Source organism: Manduca sexta, chromosome 19 (genome assembly GCF_014839805.1).
Source record: "Manduca sexta isolate Smith_Timp_Sample1 chromosome 19, JHU_Msex_v1.0, whole genome shotgun sequence".
In the NCBI taxonomy this organism is placed as follows: domain Eukaryota; kingdom Metazoa; phylum Arthropoda; class Insecta; order Lepidoptera; family Sphingidae; genus Manduca; species Manduca sexta.
In genome coordinates, this window is record NC_051133.1 from 7659745 (window position 1) to 7686928 (window position 27184).

A 27184-nucleotide genomic window follows, 5' to 3' on the forward strand; every position below is an offset into this window, starting at 1 on the left:
AAAGCAACACGAACGATCTGCAGTGAAGTGGTCTGGCCTGTACCTATTGACCCCAAAAGTGATAAAGTAACTTGTACTCTACATGTTTATGCGAAAGCTGATGTTTATGGCGTTATAAACAAGGAACAATGTTGTGATGTGATACTATTCGAATTCGTCCCCTTTAGATATTTGTAACACGATGTTGTTAAAAGGTGAGTAGTATTTTTTTATTTTATTTCGATAATAAATATATCTCGATCTGTACTGGGTTTCAGTTATAAAAATGCCAATATTTCATGCGCAGCTACACATTGTAGTTTTATCAAGCGATACTCTAAGCATTGCTTAAACTGATATTATATTTTGTATATTTCCCATAAGTTTTCCATTTATTAAATATTTTTTGTAGGTATAGTCACCACGTCTTATTGCAAGATCAGAAAATTCTTGTTAATTCAATGTTGTAAATAGAAGACGATTAAAGACATGTTAACAATCGACACATCGGTTAAACAGTAAAAGGATTTGTTATACACAAAAAATGTTTATACAAAAATGAGTCACTATATCGTGGTTTATCCTTATTCCTCAATCATATTTTCGCGCCTGGGATTTTACTAACTTTATTTTAATTCGATGTGTTAAATTGTTATTTAGTGTTCCTAAGGCGTCACACAAACACTATGACGATGATAGCGTCTACGCGACGCCTTAGATATCACCATGAGAAACAGCTGGTGTTGTACGTTTTGTTATTTTAATTAATTAATGACTGCTAAAACCCTAAACTATCTACAATGAATTATTTGATAATATCAGGTATTAAGTTAATATTAATTTAATTAATTCATGACCGATAAAACCCTAAACTATCAAAATTAATTTATTGCATAATATCAGGTATTGAGTTAAGTTTGAAACAAATTTTGAATATCGGTACTCGTTGCAGGAAATCGGATGTTCGCCCTAATACTATTACTGGTCGGAAATGCTAACGGACTATTCCGAAACTTCGAAGCATTGAAGACGGTAGTGAATATCGGTAAGTCGTGGCAATGATTAACCGAATAGAAAAGTGTATGCTAACCGCGTCGATATTTGATGTGCTCGTATTTCTAGTGCTGTATCAGTCAAGTACTCAATTATACTCTAATTTATTCTATTGATATAATATTTTTACTACTTATGCTTATATTTAGAAGCAAATACGTAAAAGTTGCTGGAAAATTGATTACAATATCTTCGAAAGTATATCAATATTACGCTAATATCAAGTAATAAAGTATAATTTTACAGTATCAAATGAATTTGACATCCATAAAATAAACCCTACTAAATAAGCTTGCATTAAAAAATGTCGCCCCTGAACAAGCTTTGCATAAAGCTAAATGTATTAAAATAATTTGTCGCTAGACGTCGCTGCATTGTGTCTTACTCGTGAAACCATTACAAAGAAGAGTTCGTAAATAAACAAGCTTTACTCATTTATAAATACTAACAACGTATCTTTTAATATACATAGAATTTGCTCGCGACTCCGCCATCTTAAATGTATTCTCCCGAAGTAAAAGTGCCAGTGTACGTTTTACCTCTAAAGAAAGAAGTTTATCACCTATCTGTTTAATTTTCTTATTTAGTATAACTGTGTACTAATTTCATTCTCCTAAAAAAAGTTGCCCAACATCCATGTATCCAGTGCTTGGTCTAACGCTGTGCTAACTTCATCTAAATCCATTATTCTGTTATTGTAGCTAACAAATAAACTTCTACACAACTTTATATTTCCATTATTATATATTCATACTTATCTAGTAATCCCATTACATTCACAGGCGCAATATTCCCACCGAACACAGTAACGGAAGTGGCATTCGCGTCCGCCCTCGCACGTGCCTCCATGGAAAGTGAGCGCTACCATTTCGTCATGAAAGTCGTGTATGCTCCGTATGGCGACAGTTTCGCAGCATCCAAAGCCAGTGAGATTGTGCTGAGAATTTTGTTTGTTCCACATGAAAGTTTATGTTACTAGCCCAAACGGATTTGTTTTAATCTGCCAGCTTAGCTTGCTTTTTGAAGTTGCTGAAAGTATCTTCCATATCCATTGAACGTACTTACATACATATAATTTAGATAAATTTCGTTATTAAGGTTTGTCATAATCATTTAAATGCATTCTGAGGTCTAAAAGGGTCTTTATATTTTAGGGACCGAAGAATACAAATTGTTTTTAAATTATCATTAATCTCTAAGGAAATTCCAAATTCAACAATTTTGGCGAAGTTATTGAAGAATTCAGAATGTATTTAAAAGATTATGACAAACCTTATTAATTAAATTTATCTTAATTATCTACTTGTATGCAAATTCTGACACTTCTCACATATTATGTATCAACCCATCTACTCGCTTTAACCACCCTTTTCTTATTTACACACGACCTATGTTATCTATGTAATATGTATTACAAATGTGATGGACCAATAACAGGCAAATCAAATCAAAACGATGCAATGTATAACAAAGGCAGGTCGACATAGCAATAATTTAATTTGTATTGGCCGTAGGATATTTATTAACTCCTAACACAAATTCGTAATCAGAACTCCATATTCGAAATCACATCCAATCAACAATAATCTTCTAAATTATTGCGCTACATTTGACCTATCAATCGCCCCATTTAAACATAACATTGAATTATATTTACTTAAAACACAAACATTGGCATTCATCGCGAATTCGATGTTTAAAATCAAACATTCCAAATTCAATCATATTTATGTTAATTATTTAACCGCATCAGATTTGATTTACGTTTGTGTTGTGTAATTGCAGCGTGCGAGTTGATATCTAGTGGAGTGATTGCTGTATTCGGGCCCAGTGACCCGGTTTCCGCGTCGGCTGCCGAAGCGCAATGTCGTGCAGCCAGGATTCCTCATATACAGGTGAACGTGTAATTGCATCTCGATTCATACTTCATGAGAAATACATCGAATCTTTTGGATATTGAAAATATATTACTCGTGTTATGGAGAAACGTGAAGATTTCACCGATAATTCCCAAATCTTCCATCCCATATTTATTTTATTTTATCGAATAGCAACGCGGGGTCGATTTTACATATTTTTCAAGTAACATTAAAAGCAATCTTGTTTAAGTCAACCTGCTCTATCAAATTTTGTTTTAAACAACAGATTCGGCACAAACCATTGCTTGATTGCAAATCTTTCATCACAACGACAGCCATGAGCGTGGCCAGCTTACTATCTAGGCAAAAGCAAATCTCATATTTTGATTCAGGGAAAGGAGGCTAAAGCGAAAATGTTATATATGTATTGTTAATAATTACATAAATGTTTTTTTTTTATTATTTTATATCTAAACCTACGCAACTAACTAAAGTCGCCAGCCTGTCACTAGAAAGCAGCAGAACAAGTCGTTGAGCATATCGTGGAGGAATGTCCCATCAACTTTCCAGAGAATTTGCAATGCCTCCATCAGGTGACATCGGAGGCAAGACATGGCTATCAATAAACTAAGCAAAACGTAACATTACGAAGAGGATTTTTAATATCCGTATACACAGGCGACATGGCGACCCCCTCCACCTCGGGGCACCGAGCGTCCGAGCCCTCCTGGCATCAATCTGTACCCTGAAGCTGTGGCTCTATCAAAGGCCGTTGCACTTTTTATAAAAGACAGCGATTGGGACAGTTACACATTGCTTTACGATGATGATTATGGTAATTCTTTGGTACTTTATTGTTTATCGATTGGTAGCTGAATTGACGAAGGGATTGTTTCGAATACTTCACAAATTCGCTATTATAACTGTTTTACAGATATCAACGACAACGATTAAAGATATTATGTTTTCAATAAAGTAACATCCTTAAACTCACACACACACACATATTTATCTCCGAACCACCCACCCGCCTATCGCGGAACCCACTTTTCGCCAAGTGTACTCTAACCCACGAACATGATACGGTAGCTCGTTACCATATCGGGCACAAATTCCAGACTCCGGGCTGATACTGAGCAGAAAAACCCAAATATCACTTTGCCCAACCCGGGGTTTCAAACCCAAGAGTAGGACCTCAGAGCGCTGCCATACCGCGCATGCAGTACAACTACGCCACCAAGGCAGGCAAACTCAGGCAGACACAGAGTCCTTAAACTCAACTATAACTTTTAAAGTGGGATTTTATTTCAGGACTAATAAGACTTCAAGAAATATTAAAACATGCTGATAAGAATGTTAAATGGCATGTGAGGAGACTGATACCCGGCGAAGATAACCGACCAATTCTAAAAGCATTACGAGCTCTTGGTGAAACACGGGTTATTCTCGACTGCCATGCCGATAGAATTCTTAATTATCTACGCCAAGCTAACGAAGTAAAATTTTTCGAAGATTACATGGTACGAAATGACCTATATTCTAAAATATATGATTATGTATACCTATATATTACATGCAAACCTTGTATTTCAGAGCTACGTGCTTATGTCTCTCGATGCACATACGTTGGATCTTGCGGAGCTGCGATACGGTCTCTCCAATGTAACTTGCTTAAGAATTTTCGATCACTCCGATTCTAGAACACGAGCTTATTTAGCTGACTGGAAAGTGAGAGCTTCTGCTGATGTTAATGTACCAAGCCAAACACATGAAATCACTGTGAGTAATAAACCAAATATAATTTTATTTAGTGTTGCATTTAATATTACTTAATCTTTTTCTTAGGTTGAAGCTGCTTTAGCTAGTGATGCCGCGAGACTTATAATAGAAGCAGTAGAAAGTGCCCCTGAAGAGTTCAAAATAGAAGCACAGCCAATAAAATGCGGATCTGAAGACAAATGGACCGTAGGAGAAGAATTTACCGACCACCTACTGACTGTTAGCATCATAATATTAAACAATGTTGTCATGAATAAGTTAAAATGATTACTCAATAGTTTATTGTTACAGAATCCTATTGTTGGAATTACGGATAAAATATCTGTTGATAATACAACGGGGGAACGGGTAAATTTTAATGTTGAAATATTAGAATTATCTAATAGCGGGTTTAGTAGCATTGCGAAATGGAACGCCGAGACTAACTTCGTTTACGTAAGATCGGCTACCGAAGTTTCCGAACGTTTAGCGGAAAAATGGCAAAATAAAACATTCAAAGTAGTAACGCGCATCGGAGCTCCGTACCTTATGGAAAAATCTGCAAAAGAAGGCGAAGTTTTAGTTGGCAATGATCGATACGAAGGATATTCAAAAGATTTGATACACGAAATCCTAAAGGAAACGCTACACTTGAATTACGAATTGGAAATTGTGCCCGGCAATACTTATGGGTCTTATAGCAAAAGTAAAAATAAATGGGATGGGCTCATAGGACATCTTCTAGAGAGGGTTTGTACACTATTAAATATAACTATTTATATATAAATTAAATTATATATAACTAATATCAAATTCATTGTAAAAAAAATCAAATAATATTATGAGCAAATGTGAATTTATTTCCAGAAAGCTGACTTGGCAATATGTGACTTAACAATAACTTACGAACGAAGATCTTATGTGGACTTCACGACACCTTTTATGACTTTGGGCATCGGTATATTATATACAAAACCCATCCCTCCAGACCCAGAGCTATTTTCATTTCTCAAGCCTTTCTCAGTTGATGTATGGATTTATATGGCGGCGGCATATTTAATGGTTTCGTTATTACTGCATATTTTAGCTAGGTAACATAGTTTTATATAATATCATAGAAATGGCAAAAATTAAAATTAAGGCCTATTTATACGACGTATATTAATACACGCGCACTTTTCGCCTTTTCATATATTGTGATTCACGTAGATTAGTTTAGAGAACATTTTAGTCAAGTACATGAAATGCGTCGTCCGCTCGTTTAAAAACGACTTTTGCAAAAGCAATAAAGCACGCGAGATACATTTCATTTATTATTACAGATTGGCTCCCAACGATTGGGAAAATCCTCATCCATGCGATAAATCTCCCGAGGAGTTGGAGAATATTTGGCACATTAAAAACTCTTGCTGGCTTACTATGGGTTCCATTATGACTCAAGGATCCGATATATTACCCAAGTAAGTCCTTTAAGAAGCTGAATTGTATGTGGAGTGTATTTTATTTTGAATTCTATCGGAGTTTAACCTGACTTTGTGAATTGGGTATGTTACATAATTTTAAAATAAGCTTATTACTTTTCCATAAAAACATTGATATATTTTAGTTGTTTTAAAGATAAGTACAAAGATTTTAGCCATGGAAGTAATACTTTATACTTCTTCTCTCCAAATATAATGCAATGTAGGTACGAATACATTAAAATATTTATTATTTTGTTCAGGGGCTATTCTACGCGATGGGTCTGCGGGATGTGGTGGTTCTTTGCTCTGATCATGTGTTCATCCTATACAGCAAATCTAGCTGCTTTCCTCACTAATGCAGCTATGGACGATTCTATAAAAAGCGTAGAAGACTTAGCTATGCAAACGAAAATTAAATATGGAACTTTACTTGGAGGCTCTACATACTCTTTCTTCAAGGTATGGAGTGCATTATCGGCTTATTTACATAAACAATCGTAATCGATGTCTTTAGATCCATTCCTAATCGACCAATCACAGTTTTAGATTGACATATATAATAATAATATCAGCCCTGTATTATATACTTGCCCACTGCTGAGCACGAGCCTCCTCTACTACTGAGAGGGATTAGGCCTTAGTCCACCACGCTGGCCTAGTGCGGATTGGTAGACTTCACACACCTTCGAAATTCCTATAGAGAACTTCTCGGATGTGCAGGTTTCCTCACGATGTTTTCCTTCACCGTTAAAGCGAATGATAAATTCACAAAGAATACACACATGATTTTTTAGAAAAGTCAGAGGTGTGTGCCCTTGGGATTTGAACCTGCGGACATTCGTCTTGGCAGACCGTTCCACACCCAACTAGGCTATCGCCGCTTTTTTTTTTACATTACAAGATTGACATACTTACAAGTAATAACTTATTTTGATTGGTGTAGTTTCGGAATTAGTCTAAAGATTATTGTAATTATATTGTATTGATTTCGCCCATAATAACGTACAAAATGGGTTTACTTGTATAATTTTATTCAATAAATGGTTGTTTCCAGCGTTCAAACGTCTCCACATATCAAAGGATGTGGGCCACTATGGAATCAGCCCGACCGTCAGTTTTTGTTAAAAATAACGAGGAAGGGGTTGACAGAGTTTTAAAAAGCAAAAGGACTTACGCTTACCTAATGGAATCGACTGCTATTGACTACCAACTGGAAAGGAATTGCGAGTTAATGCAAGTCGGTGGCTTACTCGACTCAAAAGGCTATGGAATCGCTATGCCATTTTGTAAGTGGGTAACCAATACTATGAAAATTGTTTAATGCAAGTCAAATTAACTTGAGTAGGAATCCCGGAAGAAAGTAGTGTCATGCTATTCAAATTATTTGTTGGCGTTAAAACAAAAAATATTAGTCGTTTATTTTTAATTACATAAGTCAGTAAAAGAACAAGTTACATCGCCACAAACGCCTATGGCACAATATATTTTCAATAATTGTCGCCCTTCTCTTTTTATAAAAAGCACATTCTTTAAATTATAATAATGTTGATACTTGATATTTTAAAATATTCTAAATAATACGTTTAAGTATTTGAAGATATTTTTTTAGATTCATCATATCGCACGGCGGTCGATAACGCAGTTTTAAAATTAGCGGAAAGTGGAAAGTTAGTCGAAATTAAAAACCGATGGTGGAAAGTGTCCAAAGAAAGTAAAGTTTGCGTTGTGAGTTTTTTTTTAATTACATATATATTTACACACATACACAACTCTTTTACCTTGGAAAGCGTAGTAAGAGGCGCAACTAATGCAACAACTTTCCCAGTATCTTTCCATCCCATGATGTGATGGCAGCGAACCTAACACCATATCAGGCACAAATTTCATAGTCCGGGCTAATGGTAAGTAGAAAAAAAGCCCAACCCGGGAATCGAACCTGAGACCTCAGCACTTTAGTCGTACCGTAATATAACTACGTCAGCGAGGCAGTCTTTCATATTGAGTATAATGAAACTTAAAATCTTAATATTTGTGCGCCTTATTTACTAGATATTTAATTAAATTAACTATAAATTAGACAAACCAAGGTCCATAAATGAGCTAATAAGGGGAATTCCAGGTGGAAACAAAAGGTGACGACACAAGTGCAGCGGAGCTAGGCGTCGATAACGTGGGTGGTGTGTTCGTGGTGCTGGGCGCTGGCTGCGGAATGGCCGCCGCAATGGGATTATTCGAATTCCTTTGGCACGTGAGAGAAGTTGCTATAGAGCAAAAGGTACACCAGATTTCGCTTTTTATCTTTATATAAAATTCGATGCGTCCTAAAGAACATATACCTGTACATTCCAAAATATAATATTTTCTGGATATACATAATATACCTATATTTGAAAAATATATTATTATTTGTAATATTTCGCTGGCTTTATTATTAAAAGCAAAAACTCAAAGAAACCTACATACTTAATTATGAAAGTATATGAATTCTGCTAGAACCCTTTCAATATATAAAGAAGCCCGTGACAGTATAAAGGAGTGGGACAGTATAACTAATACAGAGCTGTAAGTATTATTATTATATAATATTTATGTCTGCACCACAGATGACACCAGCCGAAGCATTTTGGGCCGAATTGACATTCGCACTGAGTTTCTGGGAGACCGAGAAGCCAGTGAAACACTCGCGCCCTTCGTCCTCTGCCTCAGGGTCTAATGCTGCGTCCAGAGCCTCATCAGTACTGCGTTCTGCAGCAGACTTGTTCCATCTCGACATATTCGCTAATAAACAGTCCCCTACTGACAGCTAAAATAATTATAATATGTTTACTCTAGGTCAAGTGCATGTCTGTTAGAAAAATACTATGTATGAAATGTAGTAAAGGTTTTGCCATTTAGTTTTACTAAATTATGAATATTGATCCAAATAAACATAGTTACCTCAAATAATTATTATTTTATTGCGCAATAATGTAAAACACAATAATTTAGTTCATTTCCAAAATGTGTGAATCTTCATAGAATAAAATGTAACATTTAAATACAAATTATATATCCTATTGATTATAATGAGATTTAAAACACATAACATGTTTGTAAATATATATTAGATTTCATAAAAAATAGTTTAAATTGAACAGTAAATGATCATGAAAATATAACAGAAAACACTGTTTGTTCTTGATCTCTTTAAGTAACTATATAACATCAAATATTTATTCTTCTCGTATGCTCTGTTTTCTTTAATTTAACTTTACGCAAATAGTAAAATGCACTTACATAAAACATAAATGCACAAGTTTCTAATAATTTTAAACACAAAGACAATTTCTACTATTCATTTTTTATAATAAAATAGTCATCAATAAATTTCATCAAAGTTGATAAATGATGACGCGGCTCTGAGCACTGAGACGGCTCGAGACCTCGATCGCTCCCGTTCTGGGGACGGTGTGGCGGTAGACGGCGGGGCAGACCTCGGAGGTGCTGCTAGCTTGTGTAAGTTCCGAGGATTAAGGGATGCCCGCCATTCACTTACTAGCGCTTCGCGGAAAGTCACCTGTAAAATATCATTATTAAGGCTTGGGTGGAATAGGGCAAAAACAAGCTGAATTGTGTTTAATCTGTATCATAGTGATTCGACTCAGCGCGCCGAGGCACTTACATAACACGGACGTACATTTGATTAAATTCCACAAGTCTAGTCATTTAGTTTGAGTCGTAAAAAACAATGTTCATATTGTGATTTTTTCATATGCTCAAGATTTAATTTACTATTTACTCACCCGCTCCTTGACACTTATTTGACGAACATGGAACAAGAAGTCGATTATGGCCACCAAGAGACCTAGAATTCCTCCAAAACCGAGAACCAAAAATATACCACTCGTATTTTCCATCTGAAGGGAACCGCTGTCTTCTTTCTCTGAATCACCTTTCTAGAACAATATTTAATTCATAAGATATAATTCAAACTCATAACAAACGCTACTATTGCTAAATGCTCCAAAGAGCTTGCGATTATGACACAAGAGACTGAGTATTAGGCGCCACGCAGTCGATGTCGACTTGTTACCGGTAAACAATACACTACTATGAAATTGATAGAGGCTTATACAATTTTTAAAACCCTAAGCTGCCTACGCAACGAGTTGACAACGTCGCGTCGGCGCAACGTCTTTTTTTCTTAAGTTAGTCATATACAACACTTTTAAAAGACGACGAGAAATAAGAAATCTATCCATAATCGAAGTTTGAGATTATATTGATCTTACCTCACAATGCACCGCAATATCTTCTTCTTCCCACCATTTCTTTTTCAGTCTAGAAAGTGTACCTAACTGTTGTAAAGATAAAATGGCATGGTCAATCAGAGTTTTGTGTGGATAATCTGAAAACAAAGAATCTATTTTTATTTAAATGCCAAAACAACATCTAAATATTAAGTCTCATCTTCTGAAAGTAAAAAATGAGACATTCCGTCTGCGTATTAAAAACAAAATCTCGTAATTGTTCATTTACTTGAAATACTCGTATCAAAATGAGCAAAAATAAACTTACTTTTTGGCATAGCAATGCCATATTCTTTAGAGTCAAGCTTAGAGCCGACCATTTTTAGGTCACAATCTCTTTGTGTATAATATTCAATAGCCGTGGACTCCATAAAAAACGCATATTTTCCTTTACTTTTCGAAACTCGGTTCATTCCCTCGATATTGTTGTTCATAAATACAGTAGGCCTTGCTGATTCCATGACGGTCCATATTTTTGAATAAACCGAATCATTAGAAGTCTGAAAACACAACCATTACATTATATACAATATACATATATACGTTATGCACATACGTATAACTTGGGATAAAACTGCCATTAATGTCACGTGGTAAGGGTTTACGACTAAATAAGAAATACTAAGAAACAATATAACATTAAGTGATCCTAAGTTTTTCTTTATTAATAAATCGTTCAGTTTTATTTCTTGAGACTTACTTGGAAGAACTTATATGTAGAAGAGTTGAATACCGCTCCGTAGGAAACTTTGTTTTGTTCTGAGAGTTCTTTTACGTTGGTGATGTCGTTACTGCGTCGATTGTTACTAAGGAAGGTGGACATATTGGCGGTATAGGAAGCTGTCACAATCAGTGCGAAGAACCACCACATTCCGGCGATCCAGCGGGATCCAGCCGCTCTGCACCACATAAAACCATCCATTATTTTAATGACTAACATTTTTTTATAGTATCATTAATTTTCAATTTATTTTTATGCACAGCATATTTTATTACAATATAGGTAAAGAATATAATATTAATTATAATTTACTAGTAATTAGACTTCTCATATACAGCAGTTCATCTCGACAGAAACAACTACCTTGTTATACTGCTAAACTCTATGCACACTAGATTGAGATCCATTTTGAATTATGTTGTGGTCAGTGAAAATATTAAAAGTGTAATTTAATATATAAGAGTCACATCAGTTGTGTTAGGAACATTTAGTGCAGAACAGTACCACGCATTCTATTGTAATTCAAATGGTCATCGTCAGGCGTTGCGCTTTAAAAAACCGACGAGCGAATTCTAGCCTCGCCATTCATCTATTTATATTCACCTATATAAAATAATAAACTTAGAGAAAATTCCAGAGTATAGAACTGACCGTGGTAAAATATCACATCCTTGCGTCATAATAGCGCCAATAGTTAACCACATACAGTTATAAAGACTCCATATGTTTTGTAAATTTTCAGGATTTTGATTACACGGATGAGGATTCACCCAATCATCTTGACTCATCCTAAAACAGATAAAAATAATAAAGACTCACGTAAAACATATAAATCAACATTGTGTGAACTGGACCAACCTCGCGCATATAAGTAGAACAAACGACACTATGATGTAAGTAGTAGCCAAATATAACCACACGTCCAAAGCTAATGGATTTATAAATGAAAACATATCTGGTTCCTGGGGTTCAGGCGTCTTGAATAACATACTTATTCCCAAAGTCATAAATGGAACAGAAAAATCTACTGCCGAAATGCGTTCTGATGTTATTGTTAAATCACATACGCCGAGGCCCGCTTTCTGGAACAAAAACATAAGGACAAAGGCTATCTTGATTAAAAAAATATATAACTATATACATACATGTTCCATCAAATCTCCTATTAGGCCATTCCACTTCTTCGTTCCAGTTATATGGTTACCATAACCACTATCTGCCTTATAGAATTCATATTCAAATTCAATTTTGTTATCAATTTTTATCCTTTCAAAAATTGCATTTACAAGGTCTACTGCAAAACCACGATATGATGTTCCATTAACATCGTTAACTGTTTGAAAGTACGGTAATCCTTCTATAGTACCAATCTGAAAAAATTAGTATTTTATTACAATATTTTTATACTGTTAACGAACGCAATATTCAAATTTATTAGTATCATGTCGCTTACCCTTATTTTGGAATTTGATTTTAATGCTGTAGACCGATCTTTAACAGTGTTCTCGGTTGTGATCAAATTTGTTCTTGAATCCCAGTGACCCGCGTAGACAAACTCACTATCCTTATTTAATTTAGAGAAGAGCAATATAATATTAGTTCTCCTGCCATTTTCATCGAACTCAATTTTTCCCGTGAAACCTTCTGATTCAGTCTAAAACATATTTTTTATTGTAGCAAACCAACCAGAGACTAATTTATATTATATGTTGGAATTTTGTTACGATATAATTCATAATTATAACGGAAAATTTTACAAATACAACCTGCAGCATAGACTCTCTTAGACTTTGTCCTAAAGGCCAAACAATAGATTCATAATCAGCTTTTGACTCTTGGTAACATAAAGCTGGAGGTGTAGGCAAATTTATTGATCTTATTAGGTAACCATCACTCGTGTTCTGCATGCTTGCGATGGCCTTTTCTATATGCTTTAAAGAGTCTGCTACGAGGGCTGCTTCTAACTGAAAAAAAATATAATAATATGGTAAAGTTGTTGGATGTTTCTTAAAAATAGACGCAGAAACCATTAAACAGATCTACATGAAATTTTATACACAAATAAACCATTACCTATGTTAACATATAGGATACTGTGTATCCTGTACAAGTATACAGTAGGAGTTTCATTCTGGAAACGCCGTTGAGGCGGGCGAGGCCGCGAGCAATACATACTTAGTTTAAAATATTTTCACAAAAATAACTCAAAATTTATTTACTCAATATAATGTTTGCCACATACCGGTATAACTTGATCGTCCTGGCCCATACCAAAATCCCTCCACTTCACGTGATGTTGTCTAGTCAAGTGTAATGTTGAAACATTTGCCATAAGATCAGGGATGCTTCCCAGATCAAGTGTATACGCATCGAGGCTTGTTAGTATAAAACTCTAAAAAAAACAATAAACACAGCACATATATAAAATATGACCATATTATATACATCGACCACCGTACACCCTGTAAAACCCGCCATAGTTTCTTACGCAAGTATGTCGCATTTCGAGGTCGACCTGTGTACTTCCGGTTTCGAACAGGCATAATGATGTCGATTGGCGATAAATAATCATCTATGCTATTCAATAGTCTATCTGGGCGCCAGTCTACATACCATAAAGGTATAGTGCTACTTAGCCGTGTAATTAAAATATCACGGACAATAAGTTTTAAAAATGTACTTGTGGTTACATCTAGACTCTCAATTGATATAATTTAAATACCTGATATTCTGTTGCATTTTCAACTTGTATAATTTCTTTCATGTATCCATATATATTATTGACATGACAATCTAATACGTGATAATTCATTTTAGCTACTTTGAAAACATGTTTGAAGATCTCTCTATTATCGCCATCCGGATCGAGTTTTCTGAACAATATAGGTTCCACTGCATTTGGCCACGAGTTTATAATTTCTTGAAGACGAATAAAACCTGAAGTGTTAATAATAATGTATTGAATATTATTCAAATCATCAATTATACCATCGTCAACGCAATATAAGCTCGACACAACACTTTTTCCTCATGCCACAAAATCCAGTCTACATTTCTTTTTACCACAACCACCTACTCGATGTCAAACTGTATTAGTGGATCAAATACCGCCCAAATAGTATTAGAAAAATACACATAGTGTTTCAAGACCAAACATAATGTTCCATTTTGCTAGTGGTAGGATATATATTGTTATATATCCGCCCCGATAGCGACCACGGTATACAAGGTATTAAAACCCGCCATAGCGGCTCACGTAAGTGTGTCGCGTTCCAGAATCAGCCTGTGCATATCCTGTTCCAACAGGCTGGCATAATTGTGTGGACTGTCGAGGGGCAATCATCTCTCGTCAGTCGACATGCAGCGGAGTCACATAGCCGTGCTAGGTTTTAGAAAAAAACCCGGCACCTCTTAGTTCCCAAAAGGTCTACAATGCCATTACACTAAACAGACAATGTATTATACAAAATATATAATAATAATAATAATATCAGCCCTGTATTATATACTTGCCCACTGCTGAGCACGGGCCTCCTCTACTACTGAGAGGGATTAGGCCTTAGTCCACCACGCTGGCCTAGTGCGGATTGGTAGACTTCACACACCTTCGAAATTCGTATAGAGAACTTCTCAGATGTGCATGATGCCTCACGATGTTTTCCTTCACCGTTAAAGCGAACGATAAATTCACAAAGAATACACACATGATTTTTTAGAAAAGTCAGAGGTGTGTGCCCTTGGGATTTGAACCTGCGGACATTCGTCTCGGCAGTCCGTTCCACACCCAACTAGGCTATCGCCGCTTGCATACAAAATATGCTAAAGCATAAATATTAAAATGAAACATAAAACTTACTGTCTTCATTTTCGTAAAGGATCGTAAATTTATCCCATTGTAAATCCTTTATTAGCGCTGCGTAGGCTTTCGAAATTAACTCCGGGGGCGGATAATATTGAAATGTGAATAAATCCTCTTCCAAGGTATTTGGCGGCTCCCAACCGAGAGCTATGTGAGGTATCTAGATATAAAACGATAAAAATACTACCTAAGATTCACTTGATTACTAACGCTAAATATATTTGAAACATAGTGCTCTTTTTCAACTCTTAATTGATAATAGCGACAGCACGAGGTTTTAAATATATTTAGCACTAAATATTAGTAAGTGGTTGTACAAGCGAGCCCTAAAGTATAATTTTAAACTGTTGATTTCTTTTGCAATATTTTCTTATAGTTGTTGTTGGTATCTGTCATATTAATCATAAAATATATTTTACTATAGGTACTCATTTTTCTCCTATACCTAATGTGTACCTACATCGTTTCTTGACCAAGATGGTAATTATTTGATAATTTATACAGACATAAAAAATATAATTAATATATTCTCTCCCCCCCCCCCCCTAAAGTAGCTTAAGTAAATAACTTTAAATTACGCTAATACTACTTACGTACATTGTATCTATTGCACAATAAACACGTATTGTCGCAAATTCCATTTGTGGGCCGAGGGTCGATTAACGCAACCACGCCTTTGTCATCTGAAGTGTATGGACATACTGAAATTTATTAAAACAAACTATCAGAATAACAGTTGTTATAACAACAATTAAATATATTTAACACTGTCTTGGCTTCACAAAAGTAGTGTGAATAAGAATATCTTCGGTTATGATAGGAATTATGTATCGGGACATCGCGTGTTTATACATATTTCGAGACGTACAGCGGGGAGGTAACTTTATTATGTAAAGATATCATCACGCTTTAATCAAAGTATACGGATAATGATGTTGGACTATTTAAACATTGCAAAGTCTTGCCAGTGCACAAGACACTGAACTACAACTTGCTCTGAAGAACAGTTTTTCGACCACACGGGCTATCGCTTGACAACAATTTTACACGACGCGAGCAAACAATATGTACGGTGGAAAGACTAATTATTTGATACTTCGACTTATCAATCAATCATCTTTATATTAAAAAACATTTACCCATCAAAACATTGTATCTATTTTTCTTTATGACACGGTAAAGTCACCCCACGGCACCTGATGGTAAGTGGAGTGGAATCCAACAGAATGTCGACTGACAAGAGATGGTTACCCCTCAGTAATTGACACAATTATGCCGGCCTGTTGAAACCGGATATACACAGGCTGATCCCAGAACGCGGCACGCTTACGTGGGCCACTATGGCGGGTTTAAACAACTTGTGTACGGTGGTCGCTATTCGGATGGATATAAAATATATCCTACCACCAGCAATCTAAAATCGTCTTTTCTTCAAATTTAATGCTTCAAACTTTTTTTTTAATATTTTATTACGCTAACCTAGCTGTTGTTTCTTGTTTCTTTATGAAAAACTATGTTGTTATTAGACATATACTCTGCGTCAACTAATGCTCGATGACTGATTCAAATCATAGCATTGTAGACAAATCTTTGTGGTTGTTTCAATGCTTATTATGTGATATGTTAAAAGTGATTTCGTAAACATGATAAATAACATAATACATATTACATAAAGCCACGTAACATGAGTCTCGAGAGAAATCCCAACTATTGATTTAAGAGGACTAAAAGGTATAACTTTAGACCAGCAAGAAACCGATGATAGGTTTGAGTAATGACTAGGCCGTTTTCATGAAACTACAAAACTATTAGTGGGTCTCAATGTTTTGTGTACATATTTGGATGTAAACTCGGCGTTAACAATCTCAAACACTTTATTTATACACACATTAACACGCTTCACGCCTTTTATCCCCGAAGGGGTAGGCAGGGGTGCAACTGGTGCACACACTTTCCACGCACACAATAATCCGAAAAAAATACATAATGGAACAATTAATCCAAAATAGGACCTTTACATGAATGGAGCTGCGAGCAATAATAATAATAATAATATCAGTCCTGTATTATACATATACTTGCCCACTGCTGAGCACGGGCCTCCTCTACTACTGAGAGGGATTAGGCCTTAGTCCACCACACTGGCCTAGTGCGGGTCGGTAGACTTCACACACCGTCGAAATTCCTATAGAGAACTTCTCAGATGTGCAGGTTTCCTCACGATGTTTTCCTTCACCGTTGAAGCGAACGATAAATTCACAAAGAATACACACATGATTTTTTAGAAAAGTCAGAGGTGTGTGCCTTTGGGATTTGAACCTGCGGACATTCGTCTTGGCAGTCCGTTCCACACCCAACTAGGCTATCGCCGAACAATACACAATCCTACCTGAATTGTATTACAAGATCCTTTAAATTTTTTATCATGCATCGCATCATTAGCTAGTATATAATATATGCTATAACTTACATTCTAAGGCAGTTGAGTAACTATCAACGACTTTAGTCTCCAAAGGTTCTCCGTGAAAAGCACCGGAGCCGGTCTCCTTCACTATAGTCTTAAAAACTTGCAACGAACTCGGCAAAGTCAGGTGACTGAATAATCCTCCTGAAAACAAATAAAGTCACAAACTTTCCCAAACATCAGACGACACAGTTGTCCTCAACTTACCTATCGGAAAACTAATGCTTCTGACCGCGTCAGCACCAATAACGCTTATACAGAGTAGTAATATTATCTTCATGTTTATAAAGATCATTGTTGTTGACAGCCATTCACGTGGACGGCAAACGGCGCGAGGGCCGCAGATACACTGTCTGGAGTATTTTAGGAAAACAATTTTAGGTCACGTTTACCGGCGACGGCGAGCGTCGTCAAACTCGCAAACACGTCGCGCCACACACAAATATTTCACCGATACTGAACTTGTAAAAAGTAATTCACTGTACCGTTCATGTGTACGACAAAATATTTCCACAGCTAGTCTAAATAAATGCTAAAAGCTTCCCATTAACGAAAACTTTTCGACGTCATGTATACTAACGCAATAAATGCGGGCCGACTCGGGAGTTAGGAATAAACTGTTTATTTTGGAAAGGACATCGCATATATGAGCTAATGTGTCTGAAATAGTACGCCTCCTCCACGGCATTCTAGTTCCGCGACAGTTTAATTTTATTTGAGAACGGCTACCCAGTTAGTTGTTCATTCGCTTAAATCGCGCTACCGCAAGTTTTTATGAGAGTATTTTCGCAACTATTTATTCATACATTTAAATCTGTTGAACAAAATGTGGCAATTGTTAAGTGTGTTGTGTTTTTTTATACATAAATGCAGTGCGGCGTATGTTTATTCTGAAAGTACTGAAATCGCTTATCAAATAGGTGAGTAATACCATGCATGCATGTTGTGGTTGTTGGTGTTTAAACTCGCAGCTGAATATTAACTGCTGCACAACTAAACGACGGTAATTCAGTATGATCGACTATCTTTTGATTAAAGGCGTTTCTAAACTTCAGCACTAATATAACCATTAATGTTGTTTTATGAATAGTAGTGACAAAGTTGGTACATTTTTGACATGAAGAGCCCCTTAACTAGGTACTATAACTGTCTCACAGTAAACTGAAGTGAAGTGTTAGTTGTGCTGTTCCTCTTGCGCTGTCAGTTTGATTCCATAAACCTTTTCAAATATCCGTACATATACGAAAACTATTAGTGAATTCTCACTGTTTATAGACGATGGTAATCACTTACTCTGAAGTACCAACTTGCTCATTTACCGAAATTATATAATAAAATCATGCTCTATCAAAATCTATTATGCCATATCAGCTTTTACTCGCGGCTCTGCCGCTGTTAATACCCATTCCTGGGATAAAAAGCCCATAGCATTCGATAGTACAGCTTCCTATTAGTGAAATTTTCCAAACTGGTTAAGTAGGTTTTGAGTTTATCTATTACAATAAAACATACATCAAATCTATTGTCATTATAATTACTTCAAATAATGTAATGTATTACTTTGATCCCAGCTGGAATATTTGAGCCGGTGGCATTAACTCAGCAATATGCGTTCAGCGAGACCATGCACCACGTGCACCTGACGTCCGTGCGCCTGCAGCCGTCGATCATCCAGCCATCACGCACTGACAGCTACTCTACCTGGAGGAACAGTAAGTGTTACGCACTTATTTTATTGAAGCAATAATTACGAAGATAAATTAACCGTAACAAAAAATAGTACACCACCCACTGCACATGTCTACTTTTTTAATAATAATTAAGATTTTTTATTCCAACCTATTGTGGCAACCCTTCTTGAAATATAGTTCAACAGACAATAGAACTATTATCTGAACTACCAAAGTTTATTTCACAATTCTAAAGATGTACGATAACGTCATTTCAGTGTGCACAAATCAAGGAATGCGACCCGTCGTTATATTTGGTCCACAAAACTCAATATCGGACGGTGCAGTACGCGACCAATGTGCTATTGCAAATATTCCGCATATACAAGCTACGTGGCAACCCTACGACCCAGATCTTGATATAGAAGAAACAGAAACCGAAAAAGCAGACGAAAATGAAACAGAAGCTCAAGACGAAGATGAAGAAGAACCTAAAAGCGAATTCAAGAAAATATCCATTAACTTCTATCCTAATTCAGAAGAAATATCCCTTGCTTACGGAAAACTGCTGAAATATTACAAATGGGAAAATTTCGCGGTTCTTTATGAGGATAATTATGGTAAGATCTTATTAAAATTTTATAATAAATTCAATAATTACTAATAGTATTGTGCATTTATTTTAGGGTTGCAACGAGTGCAAAAAATTCTTGCCGAGCACACAGACAGGTATCCCGTAACTGTCCTCAAACTCGATCCTACCGGGGATAATCGAGAGGTGTGTTCCAAGCATGTTATTATTAATATACATTAAAAAAACTAATTATTTTTTATTAGTTCAATTAGAATTGCAATGGTGCAAGAAATTAAATGATGTAATATTTTGATACCGTTGCTTTTCTGTTAAAATAAAGTACCTACGTAGTACAATAAAGTCCTTTTTCTTATTTTATCAGATTTTCAAAAGATTGGTCACGAGCCGCGAAGATCGTGTTTTATTAGACTGCCATGTGGATCGCGTCCTTAAATATATGGAAGAAGCTGCAAACTTTAAAAGACTCAACCACTATCAGGTAACTCAAATTTTATGAACAAATTATTCTTAGTTTTATGTTATTACATATTTAATATTCTTTTTAAAATATTGAAAGATGTGCATATATTTTTTTATGAAACCAGGCCAAGTGGCATCTCATGAGGAAGGGTTCTTATATTTTTTACCATATTATGTTTTAAAGAAGTTCTCACCTCACTCAATTTTGTTATTTATTTAATTTTATTTATTGTTAGTGCTCACCTAGCAAACAAATTATAGAAAACCTAATTGTGTTTTATATTTAAATTGTTTCTGGTATCCCAAGGTACAGGCCTAGCCTAGTTTGGGTACCCCTGGCAAATATGTTAACTTTTGTTTTTATAATAACTTTGTAATTTGTAACCATTGAAATTGTAAACAAATTCTGTTATTTACAATAAAAAATTATTATTATTATTATTTATGTTATGATAAAAGTACATATATCTAAAGTATTCAAAGAGCTCTAGACCTCAGGCCTTATAATTTTAATTCATTTTCGACTTGTACTTAACATAACCTTAGAAATAATAAAATAAAATGTCATATAATTTGCAATTTTGTAAACAATCTTTTCGCTTGAATTCCTGCTCCATTCCACATATTTAATCCATTTTACAGTTTACGAATCCTATCACCTAACTTGTAAATAATTGGGAATTATTGTATTTTTAGCACTACACCTTAGTAACATTAGACGCAGCCATTGTTGCCGAAACTTTAGTTAAATTACCGATAAACATAACATGGCTAAGTATGACGGAATTTGAGAAACTAACGGATGCACAACATTACTTATCATCAAGAGTCGGCAAATGGAAAGGCCCCATTCCTGATCGCTCCGTGTCTGTCATCGATATGAAGGTAAAAGTAATCATTAATGTCTAAAGTGAAAATGCCTAATGAGTTTATATAATTTTTAGTATAAATGTAAAAGAATAATAAAACAATTTCGGTTTTATAATTGAGATTAGATAAAAAACATAGAAATGCATTTAATTAAGTAACGATTTCTTGTGTTTACGCGAATGTTAGACATTAAATTTGTTTAATGTTCCTTGATTAAGATTAATTATAAGCATCTGATAACAGAAGCTGTGTATTATTTATAAAAATATAAACAAAGTTTTTACAAGTTTTGCAACTACTAACATAGGTAACGATACATTTTCAAATAATATAACTGCAATTACTTTAAATATATAATATCTCATTAGAATTAGTATTAACATATTATGTATATAATAATTATCCTTTCAAATATACTAAAGTTTACTTAATGATTTTCCTACAATTTAAATAACCCAAGATTAAATTTTTCCACTTGCAGACGGATGAGCTTATAATGGACGACGTTGCTAATCATATTGTTAAGGCGCTTGAATCGATTGAGGGATTGGAAAAACCGGAAAATTTCGTTTGTGACAATGAAGCAGATCCCTGGCCATTTGGAATCCCATTACAGCAAGCTATATTAGACGTTAATAACTATCTAATTATTCATATCAATAATTACTAACCTTTTCTTACTTTACTTACTTATATTATAAATGCAAATATGATGTTTGAAAGAAGTAATCGCGGAAACAGATAACGGATTTCGACGAAATTTGTCACACTTTCAATTTACTGGTTTAATTCCCATGATAACTTATGTTTTTTTTTCACGCGGGCGAAGTCGCAAGCAATACCTAGTTATTAATAACACCTGCGCAATAAATTCGCAACAATTGTAATTGGTATTATAGGCTATTTAAGAGAAGATAAGGTCTATTTAGAATTTACTTATTTATTTATACGTTTGTTAAATTTTACGTAGCACTATAAAAAATATAATTGAATTTTATATGTATTATTATAAAGCATTTGAGTATAAGCCTCTATTTATTGTAACGCCGAACATAATTTGTTACAGACGAAAACGATCGGAGTCACAGGCAATATAGAATTTGATGAGACAGGCCAGAGAGTAAATTATACCCTTTATGTTAACGAAATATACATGTCCAATCGATTAACAATCGGCGAATGGGCGTCAAACAACGGAAGTGAAATTATAGAAACCAGACAGAGCACTATTAGAGCTGAAAATAAACAAAGGAAAAATTTTATTGTAAGTTATATTTATTTCTAGCAGAGTTTGTTTTTCACGAAAAACTGAATAGATTATAAAGTTGTACTTTTACAAAAATATTATACCTGTATAGATACAGTTCGTAGTGACTTAAGACATTTAATCTATAAAATAATCATTTAAAAAAATCGATTCCTGATAACATTATATAATATAATAATAATATCAGCCCTGTATTATATACTAGCCCACTGCTGAGCACGGGCCTCCTCTACTACTGAGAGGGGTTAGGCCTTAGTCCACCACGCTAGCCTAGTGCGGATTGGTAGACTTCACACACCTTCGAAATTCCTATTGAGAACTTCTCAGATGTGCAGGTTTCCTCACGATGTTTTCCTTCACCGTTAAAGCGAACGATAAATTCACAAAGAATACACACATGATATTTTAGAAAAGTCAGAGGTGTGTGCCCTTGGGATTTGAACCTGCGGACATTCGTCTTGGCAGACCGTTCCACACCCAACCAGGCTATCGCCGCTTTAACTGATAACATTATCATGCTAAATTCTTTCAGGTGATATCTCGAAAACAAAAACCTTACTTTTCTGACAAAGTTTTGTGTAATAAAAGCGACGTTAATTGCATTGAAGAAACCGCTGATGAGAATTACGAAGGATTTTCAGTAGACCTCGTTAAAGCCATATTCGACATACTTAAAGAAGAAAAGTTCAACTATACATATGAGTTTAAATATGACAAAAAATATGAACAAGGATCGTATGATGCAAAGGAAAAGAAATGGTTTGGAGTGATGGGTGCCATACTGGATAAGGTACAGTTCGCTCCCTAATTATTATTTTTTATTTTAAGGCAATAGGCTTCCTTCGTAAACAACAATTAATGGGTGTGCATATAACTGATCGTCGTTTCCTTCTTCGGATTTATAGGAAGCGGACCTTGCAGTTTGCGATTTGACAATTACCGAAGAAAGGAAAAAAGTCGTTGATTTTTCAGTACCATTCATGTCGCTAGGTATAAGTATATTATTCACTCAAGAACGAAAAGTGGCTCCTCCAATGTTTTCCTTTCTTAATCCATATACAATTGATGTTTGGATGCATACCGCAACAGCGTACTGTGTGGTCTCTATTATCCTCTTCCTTTGTTCAAGGTAATTTTATTTTTAATATTCTATTTATTTTACCAACTCTGGTTGATATTCAATAATTAGATCCTTTTTTCAGAATATCTCCAGCTGATTGGGAAAATCCAGAGCCTTGTGAGAAAGATCCGGAAGAATTGGAAAATATATGGACATTCAAAAACTGTACTTGGTTGACAATGGGTTCCATCATGACTCAAGGATGCGACATCTTACCAAAGTAATTTTGAAGCTATTATAAATATTTGGCCTTTTGATCACGTAATTCATATATTCACTGTGTTATCCTGAGTTCAGTCTACAAGTCGAGCAATCATTATTATATGCCTATGTGTTTATGATTCAGAGCCATCCAACTTAATCTTAACTTATAGCTGCTTTAAAGATATTCAAGTAGCGATAGGCTAGCGAGAGAGGTAAAGACCGTCAAATCTATAATTTTGTACAAAATCCCATATGTCTAGTCGCAGGTCAATGTTATCCATAACTAATATAATAATAAATTTGTGATAAAACAGCAATATTTCAGTGGCAAACAGTGAATACACTCATACAAAACCATAAAATGTGACCATCTTCATAATACTAAAAAATAAACGCAGAAGCAGTAACCGATTTAGCAAACCCATAAGCAATTTAATATCTTTATCAACCTTTTTATATGTATTACAAACAAAAATAATTATATATTTCTAGAGCAATTGGAACCCGTTGGGTGTGTGGGATGTGGTGGTTCTTTGCAATGATTGTTTGTCAAACATACATTGCCCAGTTATCGGCCTCTATGACAGCTTCCATGGCAGATGAACCTATCAACAACGTGGAGGAATTAGCCAAACAATCAAAAATATTATATGGTGCCATACAGGGAGGATCGACGCTGGATTTCTTTCGAGTAAATATAATCGGCCTGACACTATTACAATAGACAAAAACTGCAATGATAATAATGTGCTCCTTTTTTATTTAGTCTATCTAGATTATAAATAATATTGTCTTTAGGGAAATTACTTACATACTAAATGTATTATTACAAAAATATGTTAGTTATCTCCATAATACGTCGTTGAATTTTCGTTATAATATGTGGTATAATTTCAGACTTCCGAAGATAAATTATTCCGACGTATGTTTGAAACAATGGAGGCTAATCCGGCAGTTTATGTGACCACCAACGATGAGGGCGAGCGAAGAGTACTTAACAAGAGACACAATTACGCATTCCTTATGGAATCATGCGCTATAGAATACAAACTGAAAAGAAAATGTGAACTTAAGAAAGTTGGCGGTGAACTAGACAATAAATATTATGGAATTGCGATGCCTGCTAGTGAGTGCTAATAAATACCATTTGTTTTTTCAAAAAATAATTTTGAAGAAACCCTACTATTTTGTAAGTAATCATACATACATTTTTCAGATTCTCCGTTTAGGACACATATAAACAGAGCAATTTTAAAACTCCAAGAATCAACTGCTTTGGATAAGATTAAAAAGAAATGGTGGGATAAGAAGGACGGCGCAAACAATTGTGCGGTAATAATACCCCCTTTTATTATTATGTTTTGTTCACTATTCCATTATAATCTTTTTAAAAATAGATGATTGCCTGTAACGAATGATTGTGATGTGACTATGATTGATTGGTATCATGTTTTTATGATTGAATTTTATCTGAGAATGAACTTTCTAGAAATTTCATAATGTAAAAAATATCATGTTTAATCTTGAAGCTGTAGTTTGAGTATTACTTATATATCATATACTTTAAATATATTATACTCTGATGCCGTTTATTATTTTTATTTTTAAGATAAAATCATATTCGTTGTATATTCGTATAAATTGACAGTCTATTTATTTTTTAGTCGCCAGTCGACGTCAACGATGTGGAAGGTGATCTTGAACTGGAGAATTTAATGGGTTTATTCGTAGTTCTAATTGTAGGACTCGTGTTTTGCCTCTTTATTACCGCCGCCGAATTCCTGAACGAAGTGCGCAATATTGTAGTACGCGAACAGGTATGTAATTGCATACTTCTCCCTGCATAAATTCCAATAACTCCATCGTCACGTTTGTGATTTTGCCATCTCTATTGTCAAGTAATAATTCCAATATTTCTTTTTATTCCATTTACTAGATCCTTGAGTCTTAAATTATCTTTACCTCAGTACTAACACAATATAGCGGGCGCTTTTGGCACGATGTCTCAAATAAGCCTGATAAAATCAACATCAGAATGCGTTTACAAACATTTTAAGCTCAATATATATGTTTCAGGTGACTCATAAAGAAGTTATTATAAAGGAACTGAAGGCATCATTGAACTTCTTTCAACTACAAAAACCTGTGTTACGGAATCCAAGCAGGGCGCCTTCTCTGGCGGGCTCGAGAAGAAGTTCTAGTAGCAGCACCGAGCGTAGTGCTAAACACTTTAATAACATAGAAAACTTTCTTGCATTTGAAAAAGAAATACATTAAAAAACAAATAAAACATGTACTGGTATAATCATACGTAAACTAACAATGTTGATATATATGTAGATAGTTTTAGACTTATAATTATGTTATAAAACTTGACGTATCACATAGTTATAATATGTATTATGCGTTGACTTATATTCTCTGTATTATGCATTAATATATGTAAAACAAAATAGATCCTACAAAGTCACAGCTGGACTTTGCCATAGTGCATAAATAGGCACATAAAAAGGATACAAAACATCAAATCAACTTCGGGATTACTTACAAATACAAATGGCGATCTTATCCCTTACCCGTGACGTCTTCCCGACAAGCTTTAAGGGAATTAGATTCACTTTGTGTATGATGTTTTCGCTGCGAAGCATTTACGTCTTTAAAGTCGATTAGGAATTTCGAAATAAAACTAGTTTTCGCTTTTACTTGCGGATTTTTATATTACAATTTTCGGACTAACGTTTCGAAGACTTTATAGCCTTTATGGTCACGGGGCAGCAGGTGTAGGTCGTCTGAAAAATCAACCTTAGAATATCTACTTATATAGTAGAATTATATGTTTTTATTTTATAAATTACTGATATTGACTTTCCGATCTACGCAAAATGAGCTTACACTGCCTTGAGGTCTGACAACCAGTCTTTGGGCTCAGTAAAATTAATTATATAATAGGATCCCAGGCTTTTGCTAGCTTCCAGCCATTTTTTCTATTAAAATGTGGATATTTTTTAATTTCAATAATTTAAATATTATGACCTTTTTTTAATAGTAACAATATCACTTTAAACCTTTACTGGATATAGACCCTTAATCTACTCACAATTAATCCCATGAGATCATCTACTCATTTTTAGTTATGTATAAAATGATAAGTAAAGTTAGGTGAAACGCAGCGTACATTGTTACAATGAATCTCTATCACGAGCGTCCAATTTATATACCATCGACGCCATTACCCTATCACCCGCATCACGTTCAACGTCAACTTAGAACGGATAAACTAAGGTCAGCTTAAACTGGTCTAATAGACTCCGTTTGAGATTTCCGCACGACGGAGTTCTATGCGGGCGGGAACGCAGGTAAATAATTGTATAATGATACGTCATATATTATGTACATATTACACGCTACCCCGAATATTGAGCACGTTAGTATTTTTTACTGTTGGATAAAGAGAGACTACCTGGTTGGCGTATTTGTGCTGTATGCGCGGTACGGTAGCGTTCTAATGTTCTGGGTTCGAATCCCGAGTCAGTGAAAGTTATATTTGGGTTTTT

The 27184-nt window shown here is 34.9% G+C and overlaps 2 protein-coding genes across 2 annotated transcripts; one reads left to right on the forward strand and one right to left on the reverse strand.

Annotated features, from left to right (window-relative positions):
• Window positions 1-27184, forward strand: LOC115444041. Its single transcript, XM_037440507.1, has 33 exons — window positions 1-194; window positions 932-1024; window positions 1815-1958; window positions 2818-2927; window positions 3570-3726; window positions 4203-4411; window positions 4485-4670; window positions 4737-4889; window positions 4962-5399; window positions 5517-5740; window positions 5972-6109; window positions 6373-6571; window positions 7167-7398; window positions 7722-7837; window positions 8232-8387; window positions 8716-8914; window positions 17753-17803; window positions 18225-18365; window positions 19017-19157; window positions 19394-19735; window positions 19802-19893; window positions 20072-20188; window positions 20866-21054; window positions 21521-21670; window positions 22106-22303; window positions 22839-23096; window positions 23212-23435; window positions 23509-23646; window positions 24123-24321; window positions 24528-24756; window positions 24847-24962; window positions 25295-25447; window positions 25707-27184. The coding sequence occupies exons 1-33, from the start codon at window positions 182-184 to the stop codon at window positions 25905-25907; spliced, it is 5706 nt and encodes a 1901-aa protein (XP_037296404.1). The 5' UTR covers window positions 1-181; the 3' UTR covers window positions 25908-27184.
• Window positions 9200-18080, reverse strand: LOC115444042 (glutamate receptor ionotropic, kainate 2). The gene is made up of 16 exons (XM_030169659.2): window positions 17653-18080; window positions 17452-17589; window positions 15579-15682; window positions 14979-15141; window positions 13845-14059; window positions 13365-13514; window positions 12889-13086; window positions 12576-12776; window positions 12268-12492; window positions 11981-12204; window positions 11774-11911; window positions 11102-11300; window positions 10670-10901; window positions 10384-10499; window positions 9895-10047; window positions 9200-9668 (listed from the first exon to the last, which is right to left on the reverse strand). Exons 1-16 carry the CDS (start codon window positions 17738-17740, stop codon window positions 9471-9473), a joined length of 2742 nt encoding a protein of 913 aa, XP_030025519.2. The 5' UTR covers window positions 17741-18080; the 3' UTR covers window positions 9200-9470.

Coding starts and splice junctions, on each gene's coding strand:
- LOC115444041 (XM_037440507.1), top strand. Junction 4,671..4,736: donor GCCAAACACATGAAATCACT/GTGAGTAATAAA, acceptor TCTTTTTCTTAG/GTTGAAGCTGCTTTAGCTAG. Junction 19,894..20,071: donor CTACCGGGGATAATCGAGAG/GTGTGTTCCAAG, acceptor TTATTTTATCAG/ATTTTCAAAAGATTGGTCAC.
- LOC115444042 (XM_030169659.2), bottom strand. CDS start 17,740: ATGATCTTTATAAACATGAAGATAATATTACTACTCTGTATAAGCGTT. Junction 12,493..12,575: donor AATCAAATTCCAAAATAAGG/GTAAGCGACATG, acceptor TAATTTTTTCAG/ATTGGTACTATAGAAGGATT. Junction 9,669..9,894: donor AAATAAGTGTCAAGGAGCGG/GTGAGTAAATAG, acceptor GATATTTTACAG/GTGACTTTCCGCGAAGCGCT.